Below are 16,032 nucleotides of genomic sequence, written 5' to 3' on the forward strand. Positions count from 1 at the left end.
TCCCCACTTATTTACTGAGCATGATGTCACACGGTCTGAAATATCCCTTTGGTCAGCTGGGGTCACCTGTCCTGGCTGTGTCTCCTCCCAGTTTCCAGCACATCCCTAGTCTCATCACCAGCATGGCAGTACAAAAAGCAGAAAGGGTCTTGGTTCTGTGTAAACCTTGCTCAGCAACAACAAAAACATCTCCACATTATCAACCCTGTGTTCAGCACAAATCCAGAACATGGCCGCATACCAGCCACTGAAATTAACTGTGCAGAAAATTACCCCAGTCAAAGCCAGTACCACATCTAATATAGATTGCTGCTGTTGACAACTTGACATATATCCATCAGTCAGTTCCTTGCCCACTATCTCCCATGCCCTAATGACAGGAAGCCTGGGGAGTTTCCAGGAGTACTATGTTGTAGCTATTGGTAACCACAGGTATTTTTTAAATGTTTGTGTATTTATACCTGTATATAATGCAGAGTGTGTAGCACACATGCATTCCTGAACCAGCTCCCAAGAAGAGGGGTCATGTGCCTGAAGAGCAACCAGAAGGAAAACATTTCTGGGATCTACTAAAATATCAAGCAAAAGTACCTATAGGAATCTGTGTTTCACGTTCACCTAAGTCTCTTGCATTCAGTGTTGGCACCAGTGTCACTATAAACAAGGTGGCACTGCAATCATTCAGCAGGAACAAGGACATAATTCTGCCAAAGCACTTTCCAAGCACATTATAACATTATAACTTTTAGAAATTGTCCTCATAACCAAGTAGGTGGTCAAGAGCCCATGTGCTGGACATCCTTATTTCTCATACCACTAAGTTTTAAATATCAAGTTTGAGGTTCTGACAAAATGCAGTTGGTTTTGTTTGGCCTTCATCTGTTGTCCTTCAGGCCACGAACATGTAGCGCCTAGGGAATAGCCAGGAAATACCTCTCCCTCGCTCCCAACTGATTCCAGAATCCCTGTGTCAGCCTCTTTGAGCAGTCCCATCTGGTGCTGCTCAGCTAGAAATGTCATAACTGTACTGTAGAAATAACCTTGGAAGTGGGAGGATGAAAGTGAAAGAAAAGAGGTATCCACCAACAAGCATCACTGACAAAGAGAGCGAACACCATGGGTCAAGAGCACTATTGCATGAATTTTAGACACTTGCTGTAGCTGACACAAACACTAAAGAAATATTATGCTGTCTTATTTTCTTATCAGGCTGTGATAAATGCATTTGGGATTTGACAGATGACATCCGGTTGTCAGTTCTGACGATCGACGAAAGCAAATCCACTTTACTGAGCATTTCTACAGGTGTTGCAGCTCAAAGGCGTTTGAATGACCTGAACCTCACTACCACTCATCTCCAGGTACAAACATTGATGATTTTTCATTTTTTCATGTAGTTTGAATCTTTGAATTTCCACTCCATTCCTGTAAATTTCAATCCCTGCCCTCACTAGAGAAGGAGTTTGTTTTCAGATGCACTGACTTTTTTTCTCACACGCAGGAGGCAATGTCCAAAAAGAAGAATCATGCTACGCTTTGGACCATCCAGGTTGATGATGCTGCAGATGAGATGAATGATCTTGTCAGAGAAGCAGAAACACTTGATGAACAGGTTTGTTTACAGCCTTCTGCCAAAGCTCTGAGGGTTTGCACTTTGTCATATTCACCTATTGGCATAAGAGGCAAGTACAGAATAGTCCCAGTTGGAAGAGACCTAAAATGATCATCTGGTCCAACTGTCTGAGCAGTACAGGACCCATCAAAAGTTAAAGCATCTTATTAAGAGCATTGTTCAAATGTCTCTTAAATCCTGACAGACGTGGGGCATCAATCATCTTTCTAGGAAACCTGCTCCAGTGTTTGCCTCCTCTTCATAAAAAACATTTCTTAACATCTACTCTGACACTTTAGGTTCACCAAACAAGAGTGGGTGTGCCCTGACAGCTGGAAGAACCTTCTATTTCTATGTCTATTTTTTAAATTTCTACTTTAAATATGAATTAAAAGTATAAATGAATTATCGAGTCTTCTTTGCAGAAAAGGAAGGAGGTAAAAAGTGTGTTGAGTATGGTTGGAGGTTTGTCACCACTCACAAAAATTTTCCCCTCAGGATCTGAGTTCCCATCTATCCCCTGCACAACATGTTTGATCTGAGATAGACACATTGCCTTTCTCATTCACATTTTGATTTCTAAGTGAAGTAACCAACATTAAACTAATGCAGATTGATTTTGGGAGCATTTGTACTATACCTATTTTACTTGCATGCTCTCTTAAATTTAAATTAGTCCCGATTGGACATTTCAAAATATGTTTCAAAACTCCCAGTTTAAAAGATTTTTCATGTATCCACTGAGATGGGAGCTTGATCAGCACTCAAGATATTTTTAATACAATTACAATCCTAAATGTTGCATCCACATCCAGCTGCCAGGCTATAAAATTAAGGTTATCAGCTCTCATCTCCCACAACGCTTTCATTGCATCCTAGAAGAATACTATATATGCTATGATATATGTTAAGAGAAGAAATAGAATTCAAAATTGCTTATCCTCTATTTTAAAAAGATAATATTAAACATCTTTCTGATGCTGCAATACACAAATATTAGTAAAATACATCACTCTATGTTATTATCAAAGATAGCCACAGCTGCCATACAACGAGATTATATTTCATGCTTACTGCAAAGTGCCAGACCTCATATTCCCTTTACCAATTCCTTCACAAGACAAATTAAAATTGCACCTTAAACTAAAACTCAAATATGGGAGTAGGCAGGGGGCAAAACAAAGGAAAGGGGGAGAGAAAATTTAGGTTTGTGTGTTTTTAATCAACACTTACTTAGCAGAAAGGGCACATAAAATTTATACAGACTGTGTTCAAGAGAACTTTTATTAAACCAACTCACAGTCTCAGCTCCGTACCTGTGAATATCTGTCTGAGCTGACGTGCCTCAGTGTCCCTCTCTGTAGCTGGCGGGCAGACTGATTAAGGCATTTGATTTTCTATGAATATTTAGTGAGTTTGGATGATAACATTTCATTTGCAGTACTATCTGGGGATTTCTTTCCTCATTCCTCAGTTTTACTGTCCCTGAGCAAATAAATTCAGCATTTCCTCCGGTCTTTTCTCCCTGGTTACTGCTAATGCTAGTTCCACATCAATACTTGTAGTTTCTTGTAGGGCAAGGAAATAATGACCCCAGACTCTGACAGTGGAAGACCACAATACTAACTCTGAATATATTGAGCTTTTGCTATTTCAGAGTACATTTATGGAAAATGGGTGCTAGGGCCTTAAGTGGGTTTTGCTGAGGCATCCAGCATTTTCTGTTCAGAGCATCTTATGTGCATGTCCCTACATCTAGGGGATGGGTTGCTGCAGATTCTGATCTAAAACACAAAGGCAGGGTGAATGGACCAACTGTAGGCAAATCCTCCAGCTAAATATAGCTCCTGTAACTCCCAGTCTGCATGGGATGAGCTTTGAGTAAAACAGCACATAGCTTGATCCTGAATATTTGGAAGATGGGAACCAGGAACATTTCTACTAACCCTTACACTTATTTTATCAGTCTCATAACCCTTATAATTTGTTTTCTCATTATGCTCATCCCTTTTAGTGGTGCTTCCCACCCTGGGCCTGCCTTCAAATGCCACCTGGGGCCTCCATAAACCCTGAGTAAGGGAACACAACACAGAGTGCAGCCCCCAACACAATGCGGTACAGGACTGTGTCTGTACTATTCAGAGTATTTTCAATCCTTGGTCTTTTCCTTTTCTTTAACAAGTTGCAGAGCTGGGGACCTCACTTGAGGGAGACACAGATCTAAAAAGAGTTGGGAGCTTGACACCTTTTGCCTCATTCTATTTGCTTACTCAGGAAATGCCAGCAACAAAATGAGCCAGCCCCACTGAATGCCTCAGGAGACTCAGTAGATGGAGTTTTACAACTGTACATAATTTATGAAAATTTTATTGCAGCAAACGATGGATAAATATGAGACAGGATTTAATCTCTCACTCTGCAATTCTGAAAACACTGACAAGACAGATCTTCACTTTGAACACCTTTAAATACTACTTTATATGATAAAAACGACTTCCACATGCTCACCAGGAGAAAGCAAAATGTGGGTTTATACTGCTCATCCTCACATCTGAAAAGAAATCTAATGTTTACCTCTCATGGTTTATTCATAGGGAAATGAAGCATCCAGCAAAGGACGCCTGGTGCAGAAGGAAACCACGGAGATCAACAGCCGTGCTTCCCAGCTTGTGCAGCAGCTCAATGATATAAGAGATAACATTGAAGGTAAATAGATTCATTCCTGGTTCATCTCAGTGACAAGAATGTATTAATGAAGCCTTCATGTATTAATGGATCATCGAGAATTTTTACTGTCCTATATATCAACGGAAAATCTTCTGATATATAGGACAATATGTAATTTATGGCAACAGTGAACACCCTCTCAAGCACAACTGCACCCAAAAAAGATTTTCTAGTCATAGATAATCATCTTCATCTGGAATATCTATGACATACCATTATGATCCTGAAATATAAAAATGAGATTAAACCAAATGCAGCCTCTTCTTCAGTACCTGCAGAAAGCAATGACATCAATGTACTCAAAAACACCCCTGTCCCCTGTACACCTGTGACATGAAAGCCTTCATTCTGCTGCAGAACAGATTTTCCCCAGTCTTCAGCAAAGCCAACTGTAGGCAAAAGCAGTCCATGGCACCAGAATAGAAATGCTGAGGTTAAACAGCCCTTTTCCAATCGAAAATATTTGATTGATAGAGCTGATTAGTTCTATCTTGGCAGTTATTGCAAGCCATCTGGCAGCTTGTGTAAGGAAGAGTGGTTACATCCCTGCTTATCCTTACCTCCACGGGTGCTCCATTACTTTCTCTCAGGAAACATGGTTAATATGTCCCATCGCAAAAAACAGCCAGGCTAAGACCATATAGTATGCTTTATTTGTACTGTCTTTTTACACCTCTGATGCTAAAAAAACATTAACTGTCTGGCCATCTATCACATTTTATTTCTACAATTTGTGAGTAAAAGTGTCAGCATGAGCCTCACTGCACGTCTATAACAATCATGGGTGATGTCTGTGGATCATCCTTTTGTATGAATTGGTTTGGAACAGGACATAGGCAGATATATATCTAATTTAGCACACAAATAGCACAATTGCATTAAGCTGTTATAGAAGAAAAAATGTTCACGGCTGTGAATAGAATAAAAACAGTTGGAAACAAATAGGTGAAAATTATTTCCACCATGCTCAAAACTGTTCTTCTACAGAGGCACCACCCATGTGCACACACACATGTGCCAGCATAAGGAAAAAGAAATCTATGGTCATCATCAGTTTCTGCTCAGTATGAGCCCTTAAATCTCCACTAATGAGCTCAGGGCCCAGAAAGAGCAGGCATATAGACACTCTGCCAAAGAACCAGTGGTGCCACAATTACACACCTATTTTTTATAAAAATCTTCCATAAGAATAATGCTGGTTTTGCCAACTTTGTTTACCCACAAAGCTAGTGACAAGCACTAGCCAGAGGTACACACGTCACAGGACATAGAAGAGGAGGTGTTTGGTATTCAAGGCCAGGGAGTGAGAAGCGAGTAAACTTTGTAATGATTACACTGGGAATGGGTAAACTCAATTTCAGCTGCAGGGGTAAAACAATGTTTTTTGAACTGAGACCAAAGCCTTAAAATAGTATCTATCTCCAAACCAGCTAGGCCAGAAGCCATATGTTACCTCCTTAGGGTGCCTCAAACTTCTGCAGATGGAAAATGAGGTTACTTCAGTCTCCTTAGCATTGTTATTATCTTATAAACAGCAGCCCTTGAAAACCATGATCCCAGATGAAATCCCCAGCCTGCTACATGCCACAGAATCCAAAATAAAATTATTATCCCAGCCTATCAGAAATGTCAAGCCAAACAATGCACACAACCCACTTCTGCTTAATCCCATCCTCCTCTGATGAGACCTCCACATGTGACAGAAAGAGTGAATTATTTACAGGCTTAATATTAAGATTGGATTAAACTTAATAATTATCTACTATGGAGTTGAAGATAATTAAAACTTTGTTTTGCCGTCAGTATCGTAATTCACAAAAGTAAAAGTAGTCCACAGTATTTATTTCTCTGTAGTCATACTGAATCGACCATCTGCTCCCTTTTCCCCCTAGAAATCAGCAGCAAGTCAAAATACTACGCAATTCAACAAGAGCTGAGCCCTGAAGAAATTGCCCAGAAGCGCAGCACGGCTGAGGAGATGCTGAAGGAGATCAAACACCGAAAGCCTTTCACTAATCAGAGGCAACTTGCAGATGAGGAGGAAAAGGCAGCAGAGGAGTGTGAGTTTTAAGTCAGGTTTCCATTCAGCCACGTGCTGATGCTCAGCTGGCAGGTGTTGGGCAGCTCTGGGTGTACTGCTGACCAGCAGGCACTTGGCAAGCACCAGCTGGAGATGCTGCTGCTCCCAAATTCCTGCCCCAAGTCCCTGCTGGTGCTTGGTGCTCCTCACAGCAGAATGGGGAGGAAAAGGTCTTTGTGTCCGTGTGTGCCTGTGCACTGCAGCACCTCAACAACAGCTGCTCAGGAAGGTTCATGGCAGGGCTGGCATTGCTCATGTGAGCGTCACGCCCCCAGCCAGCTCTGCTATGGGGGCAGCAAACACCAGCAGAGAGAGAAAAGCTGCTAACATGGGAAAAAGTGGCAGCCCAATTCTCACAGCTTAGTGAATATGAGTCAGAATATGAGGCATAAAGACTGTCTTCTCCAGAACAGGCTGCCTAGGTTTAACAATGAAAAACAAATGAAAAGCAGGCAAAGACAGACCTAGTTTCTTTTAATAAAATATATTTCAGAGGGGGAAGTAATAGGATTAAAATGAAATAGTGAAATGAGAGGCATCTTTCCTTCTCAAAAGAGAAAGGAAAATTAAAATCTAGGTATATAATCTTTCAAGTGAGCTTTACAAAATGTGTTTTACTGTCGCCTGAGTAACAGCAAAGAAATTGCTGTATAGGTAAGTTCTGTCAGAAATGCAAGCTTTGGATTTATTGGCCTCTTATTTTTCTTCCAGTGCTACAGCAAATGGAAGCATTTCACGAGAAGCACAATGACACCAGATCCCTGGTAACTGATGTGCTGGAGCAGCTCAGCCAACAGGACGTGAAGCTGTCAGACCTGGAGGAGGCATTAGGCGAGGCACTTGGCTATGTTACACAAACAGAGGATATAAACAGGGAAAACACAGCCAGGCTCCAAAGGCAGGAGGTACTGTGCACCACATTTATCATAAGTGTTGGCTGTGAACACTCCATCTCTGCCACTGCTTCAAACAGTAGATTGCACACAATTTAGATTCAAGAATGACCACAGCAAAAAAGAATTTCTTGGAGCACTCATCAGGATGAGTTTGACTCATCAGTTCTAAGAAACAGCTTGTAGAAGTGCAAGGCACTATTATCTATTTGTGGAGTGACAATAAATGAGAAGTTTTGACAGGTCATGCCTCATCAGACCGAGGAAGAGATGGATATTTATGCCTAGACTAGAAAGGCATGTTACAGTAAAACTCAAGAAGCTTGAAATTTCAGGTAGCATGGCTGCTACAAATATTGCATCCTGACTTATAATGTGGGAGGGCCTCATGTTCACAAAACTAATTCTGTTCTAAGAAAACAATTACTTATAAAGACTCTGCACTGCATTTGTGCCCTGGGCTGAGTGCATCCATGCTGTCTGATCCAAACTTCCTCTAAACCACTTTAAACAAAATATATCCCCACTTTTTCAGGAGGAGTTGACAGTTGCCCTTGAATCTTCAAGCCCAAATCCATTGTCTAACTGCTCCACAATAGGTACCTTGAAATTGGGTTTCCTACTTGCTAGGTGAGCTTGCTAGTTTAGCCATAAGGCTACAACAGTTTTCCCCTGTGTCCTGTCCAAATGAACAATTTCAGGGTTTTGAACAAAGTAGAGCTTCGACTCAGGAAGACAGCTCAGAGGTGACCTGTCCCCTTCTCTTCAGAGCAGTTCTGCGATTCTTTCTCTGTTTTCATAAATTTCATTTAAGGAATTCAAAACCATAATATCCCACCTAAAATTTTAAATTTATTTTTTCAGCAAGGAAAAAAAATTACAAAAAGAACAATTTGGGGCCATTCAAACCAAACTGTTTTCATTTCAAAGGCTGAAATTGTTTGTGTTCTGGAGAAGAGGGCGTTAGTGAGCAATTTTGTGATTTGAAGAAGGATCCTACAAATTCAGGCCAACCTCTGTGTTTCATAGCATCAGTGGCAGAGTTTGAGTTCTTGAAATTTGCAGTGCTAGAAGTTCATGCTGATATGGAAGGTGTAAAAATTCAATAGAGAAATCAGGAGTGGTCGTCTAATGAATCCTGTCACAAGAGATTGAGATCCTTAAGTACAAAACCTCTTCTGTTCTTCCATTGTTCCATAATTACAATGCCAAGCTGCAGTTTGTCTCACAGTTATGAGGCAAAGCTTGAAGTGTGTAGATGTATTTGTTCACTGTTCTTAACCATTTGGATCTCCATTATTCCTCACAATGAAGGCAGATTCTGTACAAAAGAGATTGTTCACATTGGCTTTACTGCTAACAAGGAAAAGAGATCTCTGTACCGTAGATTAAAAAAAAAAAACTCCAGAAAAATTTAGTCTCCAGATGACTATGAAAAATCCATGTTTAATTTGTTTCTGCTGTACACTGAATAGGGCTTCATTCCAATAGCTTCTTAGGCTGTAACACAAAATAAAATTAATATTTTTTTCAAATCATCCAACATTTCTTTCACAAAACAAACAAAAAGTAATTCACATCATAATATGTAGCAATTAGACCTGTCTTGGAAAATCAGACTTCTGATATGTCTAAAATCTATTTAGCTCACCGCTATCTTTTAATTAGCTCCATCACATTTAACAAAAATTATTAACACATCAAAGCACAAATGGTATTGGATGCGATTTATGTTTTGAGCTTTCTTTTTAGAAACAACACGAGAAAACAAAAGAGCAAATGGATGAAGTGAACAGCATTCTGCTCAGTGCCACAACTATTTTGGAAGAACCACAGAAGGTCAATTCTGAGTTAAGTGAAGTAATAAAGGTAAGTGCCTCAGTGGCTGGTTTAAATGATACATCCAGATTTTTTGAAGGCATGTTTAGATCCCTAATGGAAAAGCTCTCCTTCTTTATACTGCTTCAGTGAAACACTGGTTAATATTCTCTGAAAAAAGTAGATGGTTTTCTTGGATGAAAAGCTCTGTTATTACAATTTACTGCCTAAAAAATAATTCTAATATAAGGACACGTTACTGTAGGCAAAGCATAATGAAAGATTATGATGTAGAGTTCTCAATTATTTCATTCATAGGCAGCTGCCTAAAGATGTTCTGGTAAAATATTGCATTATATGCTAAATTCCTTTTCTAGTGCCTATGAGTGAGCATGGAGGAACACTAAAGATCCAGATACCAGAATTAGAACAACGCACTGTGTCAAACATATAAAACCAGATTGTTGTATAGAAATCCTTTTCTGGAGCCTTAGACTACTATTCAGTGTTTTAAATCAGACATGGTGCTGAAGGAAATTTGTAGACATTTTCGGCATTTGGCTTTTCTAAGAGAAAATAAAGAAAATAAAACTAGGAATTTGCTAAGTGAAATATTTACCATAACTGCTCTCTTTCTTCATGACTTACATTAAAATTTTGAAATAGCTGAAGAAAAAATAAAATCTTCCACAAGCATTCATTTTAGTCATAGTTGCCCACTTCTTGACACAAAAGCATTTATCAAAATTAATTAATTTTTCTTTGAAAAAATAATTTGAGAAAACAGAAAGACAACTTACTTTGCAATCATCCCTGTGTTCAAGAAGTACATTGGAGTTTTCCTCTGGTGTTTTGTCCAAAACAAATTGCTGCAGTTTATCATTTTGGGTTCCCCATTGAGGATGTTCACACTGCAGGGAAGGAGATACAAACATCATGCATTGTCCATCCTCATCAGCAACAAGTATTTTCATATTTCACCCATTCATCCTTTTTCCCTCCCTCAGTTTCATTCTTTTTCATGTATTTTGTATTTATAATCACATGTTGCCACATTTTTAATGTTCAAATACATCAGCAAGCTTGTGTACTGGAGAGAAGATGAATCTGGTCTTTCCACAAGTACTTCATACAAGGAAGAAACATGGCTAAGGCAAAGGGATTCCACTTCTCTTTGCCTATACATACATAGGTAGCATTTAGGTGGACTGATTTGCAAATTAGACTAATCCAAGATGTCTTAGCATGAGGAATCTCTCTGTGCAAGAAGTCAGAAAGGGGACTTCACTCTAAAAGACTTGTCATTGGCAAAATTCTGGAGCAAATGTACAAGACATTTAGTAAGACTTTTACCACTTTTGTTTTTATTTTATGCATTTCTCTCTAACGTCTTCCTAAGTGATTTCTGGAATTTTTGTTGATTTTTATCTTCCTGCATTTATCTCCATACTTGCACTCACCATTAGATCTTTCCCTTTTTTCTTTTAAAGATGTAAAATAAAACAACTATACCAGAAATAAAGGAACATTGTAATAACATAAAGGGTGAAAAAACCCATAATAATCAAAATGCAGACTTGATTTTTACAGCTTTCATATTCTTTCCTCCCTTCCCCGTTTTGTTCAGAATGCATCGGGGTTCTACGCAGAAATAGATGGAGCAAAAAAGGAACTGCAAGAAAAAATAGCCAACCTGTCCCTGTTTGATGATGAACTGGTAGAGAAGGCTATGCATCATGCACAAAACCTAAGAAGACTTGCTGATGAGCTGGATGGGTAAAATTTAACTTCAGCAGATTATGTTCATACAAGTGCCACTTACTGAACAGCTGAAGAGACAAGATGAAGCACAGTGACAATGAACAGGCACTAAACAAATCAGTGTTAAGTCTTGTGTGGAAGGACTTGTCATGGTCCACAGAGAACAGCTGAAGTTGAGCTAAGCAAAATCTATGGAATTTTTTAAAGAACAAGGATATATCTTGCATGACATTCTCTCTAGTCTAATTGGGCATGTTCTCCTCTTCCTATAGCAAAATAAGAAAGGTGGATTAGTGAAAAGTAAAATAATACAAGCAAGATTAAATGGGGTCTGCAGAAACTGCTCATGTCAGTAAGTTCATTTACATTAAAAAAAATGTTTAGCATTACAGGGCACAAAATGAGCTTTGAGATAATTTTATTCCAAGAACAGTTTTACAGATGGAGCAGTTCTGATGCTTAGTAGGTTCTATCCCAATGAAACTGGCTCACAACAATATCAAAAACTTATTGTATGTCTTTACATTTTGCTGGAAGATACTAAATGCATCAACATGGCACCAATTTACTAAAAAAATCACTTCTAGATAAATTTAATTTTTTTTTTTTTTTTTTTGCAATTGGGACTATCCATGAAAAAAATCACTGCTATAAATGAACTCTTAAATAAAACATGACACCAAATTCTACCTTAAGTAATATCATAGGCATATGCTTTTGGAAGATAAGCTTACAGCTACTCTTCAAGTATATTATCTAAATACCAGTTGTTTCTTAATATCCGTATGCCCTAGATAGGAGATTAAAATAGAGAAAAAAAAATAACAGATGGTCTTCTTTTATGCAATTGTATAAAGCTGACATCTGAAACTGTTCTATAATGACAAACAAACTACAGAAACATAAAAACCAAACAATATGTTCAGTCTGAGATCAGCTAACTGAGGACAGCACACTAACCAGAAAAAAATACCCCATATAGCTACCCTTCCTCCCTTACCAAAATAATTTAAAAATTATTAACAAGTCCAACACCTTAGGAATTTCACAAAAAGCAAAATGCTTCAAAAGTAATTACAAAATACCCAGATGGAATAATGCTGACTCCATTGTTTGTTGAGAAGATTGTCCTGCAGTGAAACTTTAATCCTTTAAAACATTTAGCCTGTCTTCAAAACATCTTGGTTTTATAGGTTTGCTTTATTAGCCTGTTAGGCTTTTATTTGATAGAGTTTATTGTTTTGCCTTAAGGGAGTTTAGCAGAAAATTCTTGCAATATTGCTGAATCTGGAAATTTAATAATCTCTTGGTGTGCAAACACTTCGAAGTGAATGCACACATGTACAAATACATCTATATTTAGAATCTATTTCTAAAATATACTTTGAAATCTGCTTATCATCAGAACATTAAAAAAAAAAAATCTATTCAAAATTGTTAACAGATTAATGTTGAGCCCTGAACTATCTTCTGTTTGGAATCTCCCCTGAAGACCAGTTATCACCTAATACACAGATCAAAACCATGCCATCAAAGGTTTCTTTCAGTCTAACTTCCTGCAAATTCTCATGGCTAGGGGTAGTTCTTCATCTGATTCTCCCCCTTTTCCCACTTACCTTTGGAAAATATAGACAGGACAGTGACACAGCTATCCTGGTCACTGGAATACATAGGTCTTTCCATTCATGGATAGGAATTATTCCTGAAGAAGGATTACTGATAGACCTGTTATTCTGTTAATATATGGGATATCTAACGTAGAAAAAAAAATAAAGTAAAAGCTGAGTAGTCATTTGTTGCCGCTCACATAAATGTTAAGGGCAAAATTCTCAGAGTTAAGTGGCAGGGAAGACTCTTCCATCCACACAGTTTTCACCTGCTTCAGATTGGTCAGACCCAACAAAGAGAATACCAGTTAGGCCAAGCACATTTATGTCTGTCATTATGTAGTCAGAAACTACTTTGATTCAGTTTGGTTTCTTTCACCTTTTGCTCTCTTTTTAACAGGAATTTGTATGGTGTTGATTCAAATGGTTTGGTACAAAGGGCAATCAATGCTTCAAATGTGTATGAAAACATTGCTGGTTATATTGAAGAAGCCAATGAAGTTGCATTGTTGGCACTGAACACAACAAACCGGGTCAAGGATGTAAGTAATTTTCATACCAGTTTTTACTTTGCAAAGTTTCAGAGACTCCAGGCACCAAAGTGTCAAGAAAAAACAAATTATCTTAACTGGCAGTATTGAACTTCTCACTGCACAATTTTTTCCTTTATTATTTCCTGAATTCAATCCCATGTAGTTAATTATTCTTCCAGTCTGAAGTCTCCTGGTATTTAAAAAGACACAAGAGGATCTTCTGTCCCCGTCCCACAGGGTGATGCTGCTCTGTGTTGTCACTCACACTGAGACATTTCTGTGAAATTACAGACAACCCCCTACTCCTGCAGGAACCTGAGCTGGCATTTAGTGCTTGAGTCCTCCTGCTTCACTCAGTGCCATGTGGCAGGAAATGTGATCAAGACATCACTGCACCTCTTAGAAAATCAGGCTGAAATGGGACAAAGCCCACTCATGCACTCAGTGTAAGGAGTAGGATGCTAATTTTTTCTCTGGCCTTTCTATTCAAAAATACTTTCTACAACTACAAACATATTTTTTGTATGCCTGTAGTTACCAACCCATATACATGTTATTTACCAGCAATTTATTAGTAGGATAGTGAGAGGATTTGGGTAGATTGAAGGGGTCTGCACTCCAGAGTGCTGAGGAATTCCAAGTCCAGCCCTCTGTTTCCAGCATACTGCTACAGACTGCAAGGTAGCTCCCCATGAAGTGAAAGCATTAATCACCTATCTGAGATGACAGTAGAAATGAACAGTCACAACACCTAAATAACATGCAGCATTTAGTCACGTTGACTAAAGTGGAGCTGATAAATTACAAGGACTTTTTTCTCCATCTTTGTTACTCACTACTGTTGTTTGGAAAACCATACATTTCTCTAAACTTTCTTGAAACAGAAAACTTTGCTTTTCAGACTTTTTTCCAATCCAGCTGCCAATCTTAAATGTTAACAAAGCGAATGAAACTGCAGTGACTTTGCAGTTGCATTTATATGCAGGTAAAATATTGTCCACAATTAATCACAAAAAAGTGGAATATTTGATAAGGATTATTCTGACTTTCTTTTTTGGAACATGCTTGTAGGCTGCAGTTGGAATTGATACTCAGGTCATTTACCATAAAGGTAAAAGTGAAGAACTTCTCATCCGAGCCATGCAGCTACAACGGACAGCACATGACAGTAAATATACATCCTTTCTACTTTCCCAATCACATTAAAATAAATTTCAGAAGCACATCACTAAGCAGAATTACTGCTGCAACAGAATAGGTTATTGATTGAATTTACCCCACAAAGTACTTGAAATGGTCTTCGGCACAGTTTGAAAAGCTCATGTTTTGGCATCCTACTAGATACTGATACTTTATTTCATTCATGAAAAGTCCATTTCAGATACACTTAATATGTGACCCTGCAAACTGTTTTTCACTGGTAAATATATTCAATTAAGTAGTTCAATTAGAATCAAATCACAGCAGCTTAAATGTTCAGAAAGCTGGATTTCACCAGTGGAGGGTAATAATAAATGTAAAGTAGTTTGGCCTTTCTTCACTGTAAATGAAAGAAATATCTAGAATTACAGAATTACTTTTTAAAATTTTGAGGACAATTTGAGACTATTCCTGTGTACCAGTTGCAGCCATTCTCAGCACTTCTAGCAAAGCAAGGACAAAGAGTACTGACTGCAACCCTGCTCTCCCGGATTTTGGAAGACACCCTGTGGCAAGCAGGGGTGCTGCAGGGCTGTTTTTCCCTTTAGATTATGTAAAGTCAGGAGTGCAAGTATGTCATAAATTAAAAGAGGCCATGGTATACTGTCCATGGCATAGTAAATGCCTAAGGACACACCTCCCAGGATTGAATTTACCTTTTCAGACACCACTTGGAAGCCCCTCAGCTGTACCTGCCTTCTGTCCCCACAGGCAGCGGTTACACCATTGCAGACACCAGCTGGCAAGTCAATGGCACTTTTGCCAGAATGAACACCCTGCGGAGCCAGCTGATGAGAGCCATCGCAAAAATGCAGTCAGGAGAGACAGGTTGGAAGAGGAACTTCATCTCTGTGATGTCTTATCTTCATACATTCATCTCTGTGATGCTTTATCTTCATACATTCAAGAGCAAATTTTTATCTTTGAATGTGGATGTGAAGTTGCTACTAAGAGTTCGGCACTGTGGGCACTTAAAAGAGTTTGGCTGAAACTACTAGACCTAGATATCAAATATCCAGCCTTAACACTTTCATAATGACATTATTGCTTTGTCACTGAAATTATTAACATTCTTCTTGTGCTGGTACAGGCTGCAGTAGAGTTAATTTTCTTCACAGTGGCTAGCATGGGGCTGTGTTTTGGATTTTTGCTGAACACAGAGTTGATATTACAGAGGTGTTTTTGTTACTACTGAGCAGGGCTTACACAGAGCCAAGGCCTTTTCTGCTTTTCATGCTGGTGAGGAGACTGGGATGCATGGGAAGCTAAGAAGGAGCACAGCCAGGACATCTGACCCCAGCTTACCAAAAGAATATTCCATTCCATACAACATCATGCTCAGTGTATATAAACAGAAGGGAAGAAGAGAAAAGGGAAGGGAAAGACAGACAGTGGGGAGGAATGGGACACACAATGCTTGAATATTTGAGAGAGTTCATTTCCTATCTTTCCCTATTTGTTCTGTAGAGGAGACCAGAGAGCGTTTGGAGCAAGCTCAGCTGAAGACTGCAGAGGCTGTAAGTGCCACCACGACAGTGACACAGGCTACCACCCCCATGGATGAGAACGTGAGGCTGTGGTCCCAAAACCTGCAAGACTTCCAGCACAATTCACAGGCATATGACAGTGCTGTGCATTCAGCTGGGGATGCAGGTAGGGTGACCTGAAGTTTGCCATTCCTCAGTGTTAAAAAGTCAGGAAATCACTGCAATAACATGTTGTATGAATTGTTTACGTTGCATACTCATTGTGTATAATCTTCTAGCATTTTGCCTCCATGAAAATTTTCACAAATTAGCAG

General features: G+C 38.9%; 1 protein-coding gene across 1 annotated transcript in view; it reads left to right on the forward strand.

Moving 5' to 3' along the window:
- The window catches only part of LAMA4 (laminin subunit alpha 4), a 100,653-nt gene that overhangs the window by 47,031 nt on the left and 37,590 nt on the right, over positions 1-16,032 (forward strand). The window contains exons 7-17 of the mRNA XM_054280055.1: positions 1,210-1,361; positions 1,502-1,612; positions 4,207-4,318; positions 6,232-6,399; positions 7,131-7,324; positions 9,065-9,181; positions 10,758-10,906; positions 12,899-13,040; positions 14,103-14,199; positions 14,943-15,059; positions 15,699-15,884. Of these exons, the coding sequence (XP_054136030.1) occupies positions 1,210-1,361; positions 1,502-1,612; positions 4,207-4,318; positions 6,232-6,399; positions 7,131-7,324; positions 9,065-9,181; positions 10,758-10,906; positions 12,899-13,040; positions 14,103-14,199; positions 14,943-15,059; positions 15,699-15,884 (1,545 nt within the window). The remainder of the gene's footprint in view (positions 1-1,209; positions 1,362-1,501; positions 1,613-4,206; positions 4,319-6,231; positions 6,400-7,130; positions 7,325-9,064; positions 9,182-10,757; positions 10,907-12,898; positions 13,041-14,102; positions 14,200-14,942; positions 15,060-15,698; positions 15,885-16,032) is intronic.

This window comes from Melozone crissalis, unplaced genomic scaffold (genome assembly GCF_028551555.1).
Source record: "Melozone crissalis strain CALT ecotype California unplaced genomic scaffold, PUWL_Pcris_2 ptg000027l_1, whole genome shotgun sequence".
Classification (NCBI taxonomy): Eukaryota; Metazoa; Chordata; class Aves; order Passeriformes; family Passerellidae; genus Melozone; species Melozone crissalis.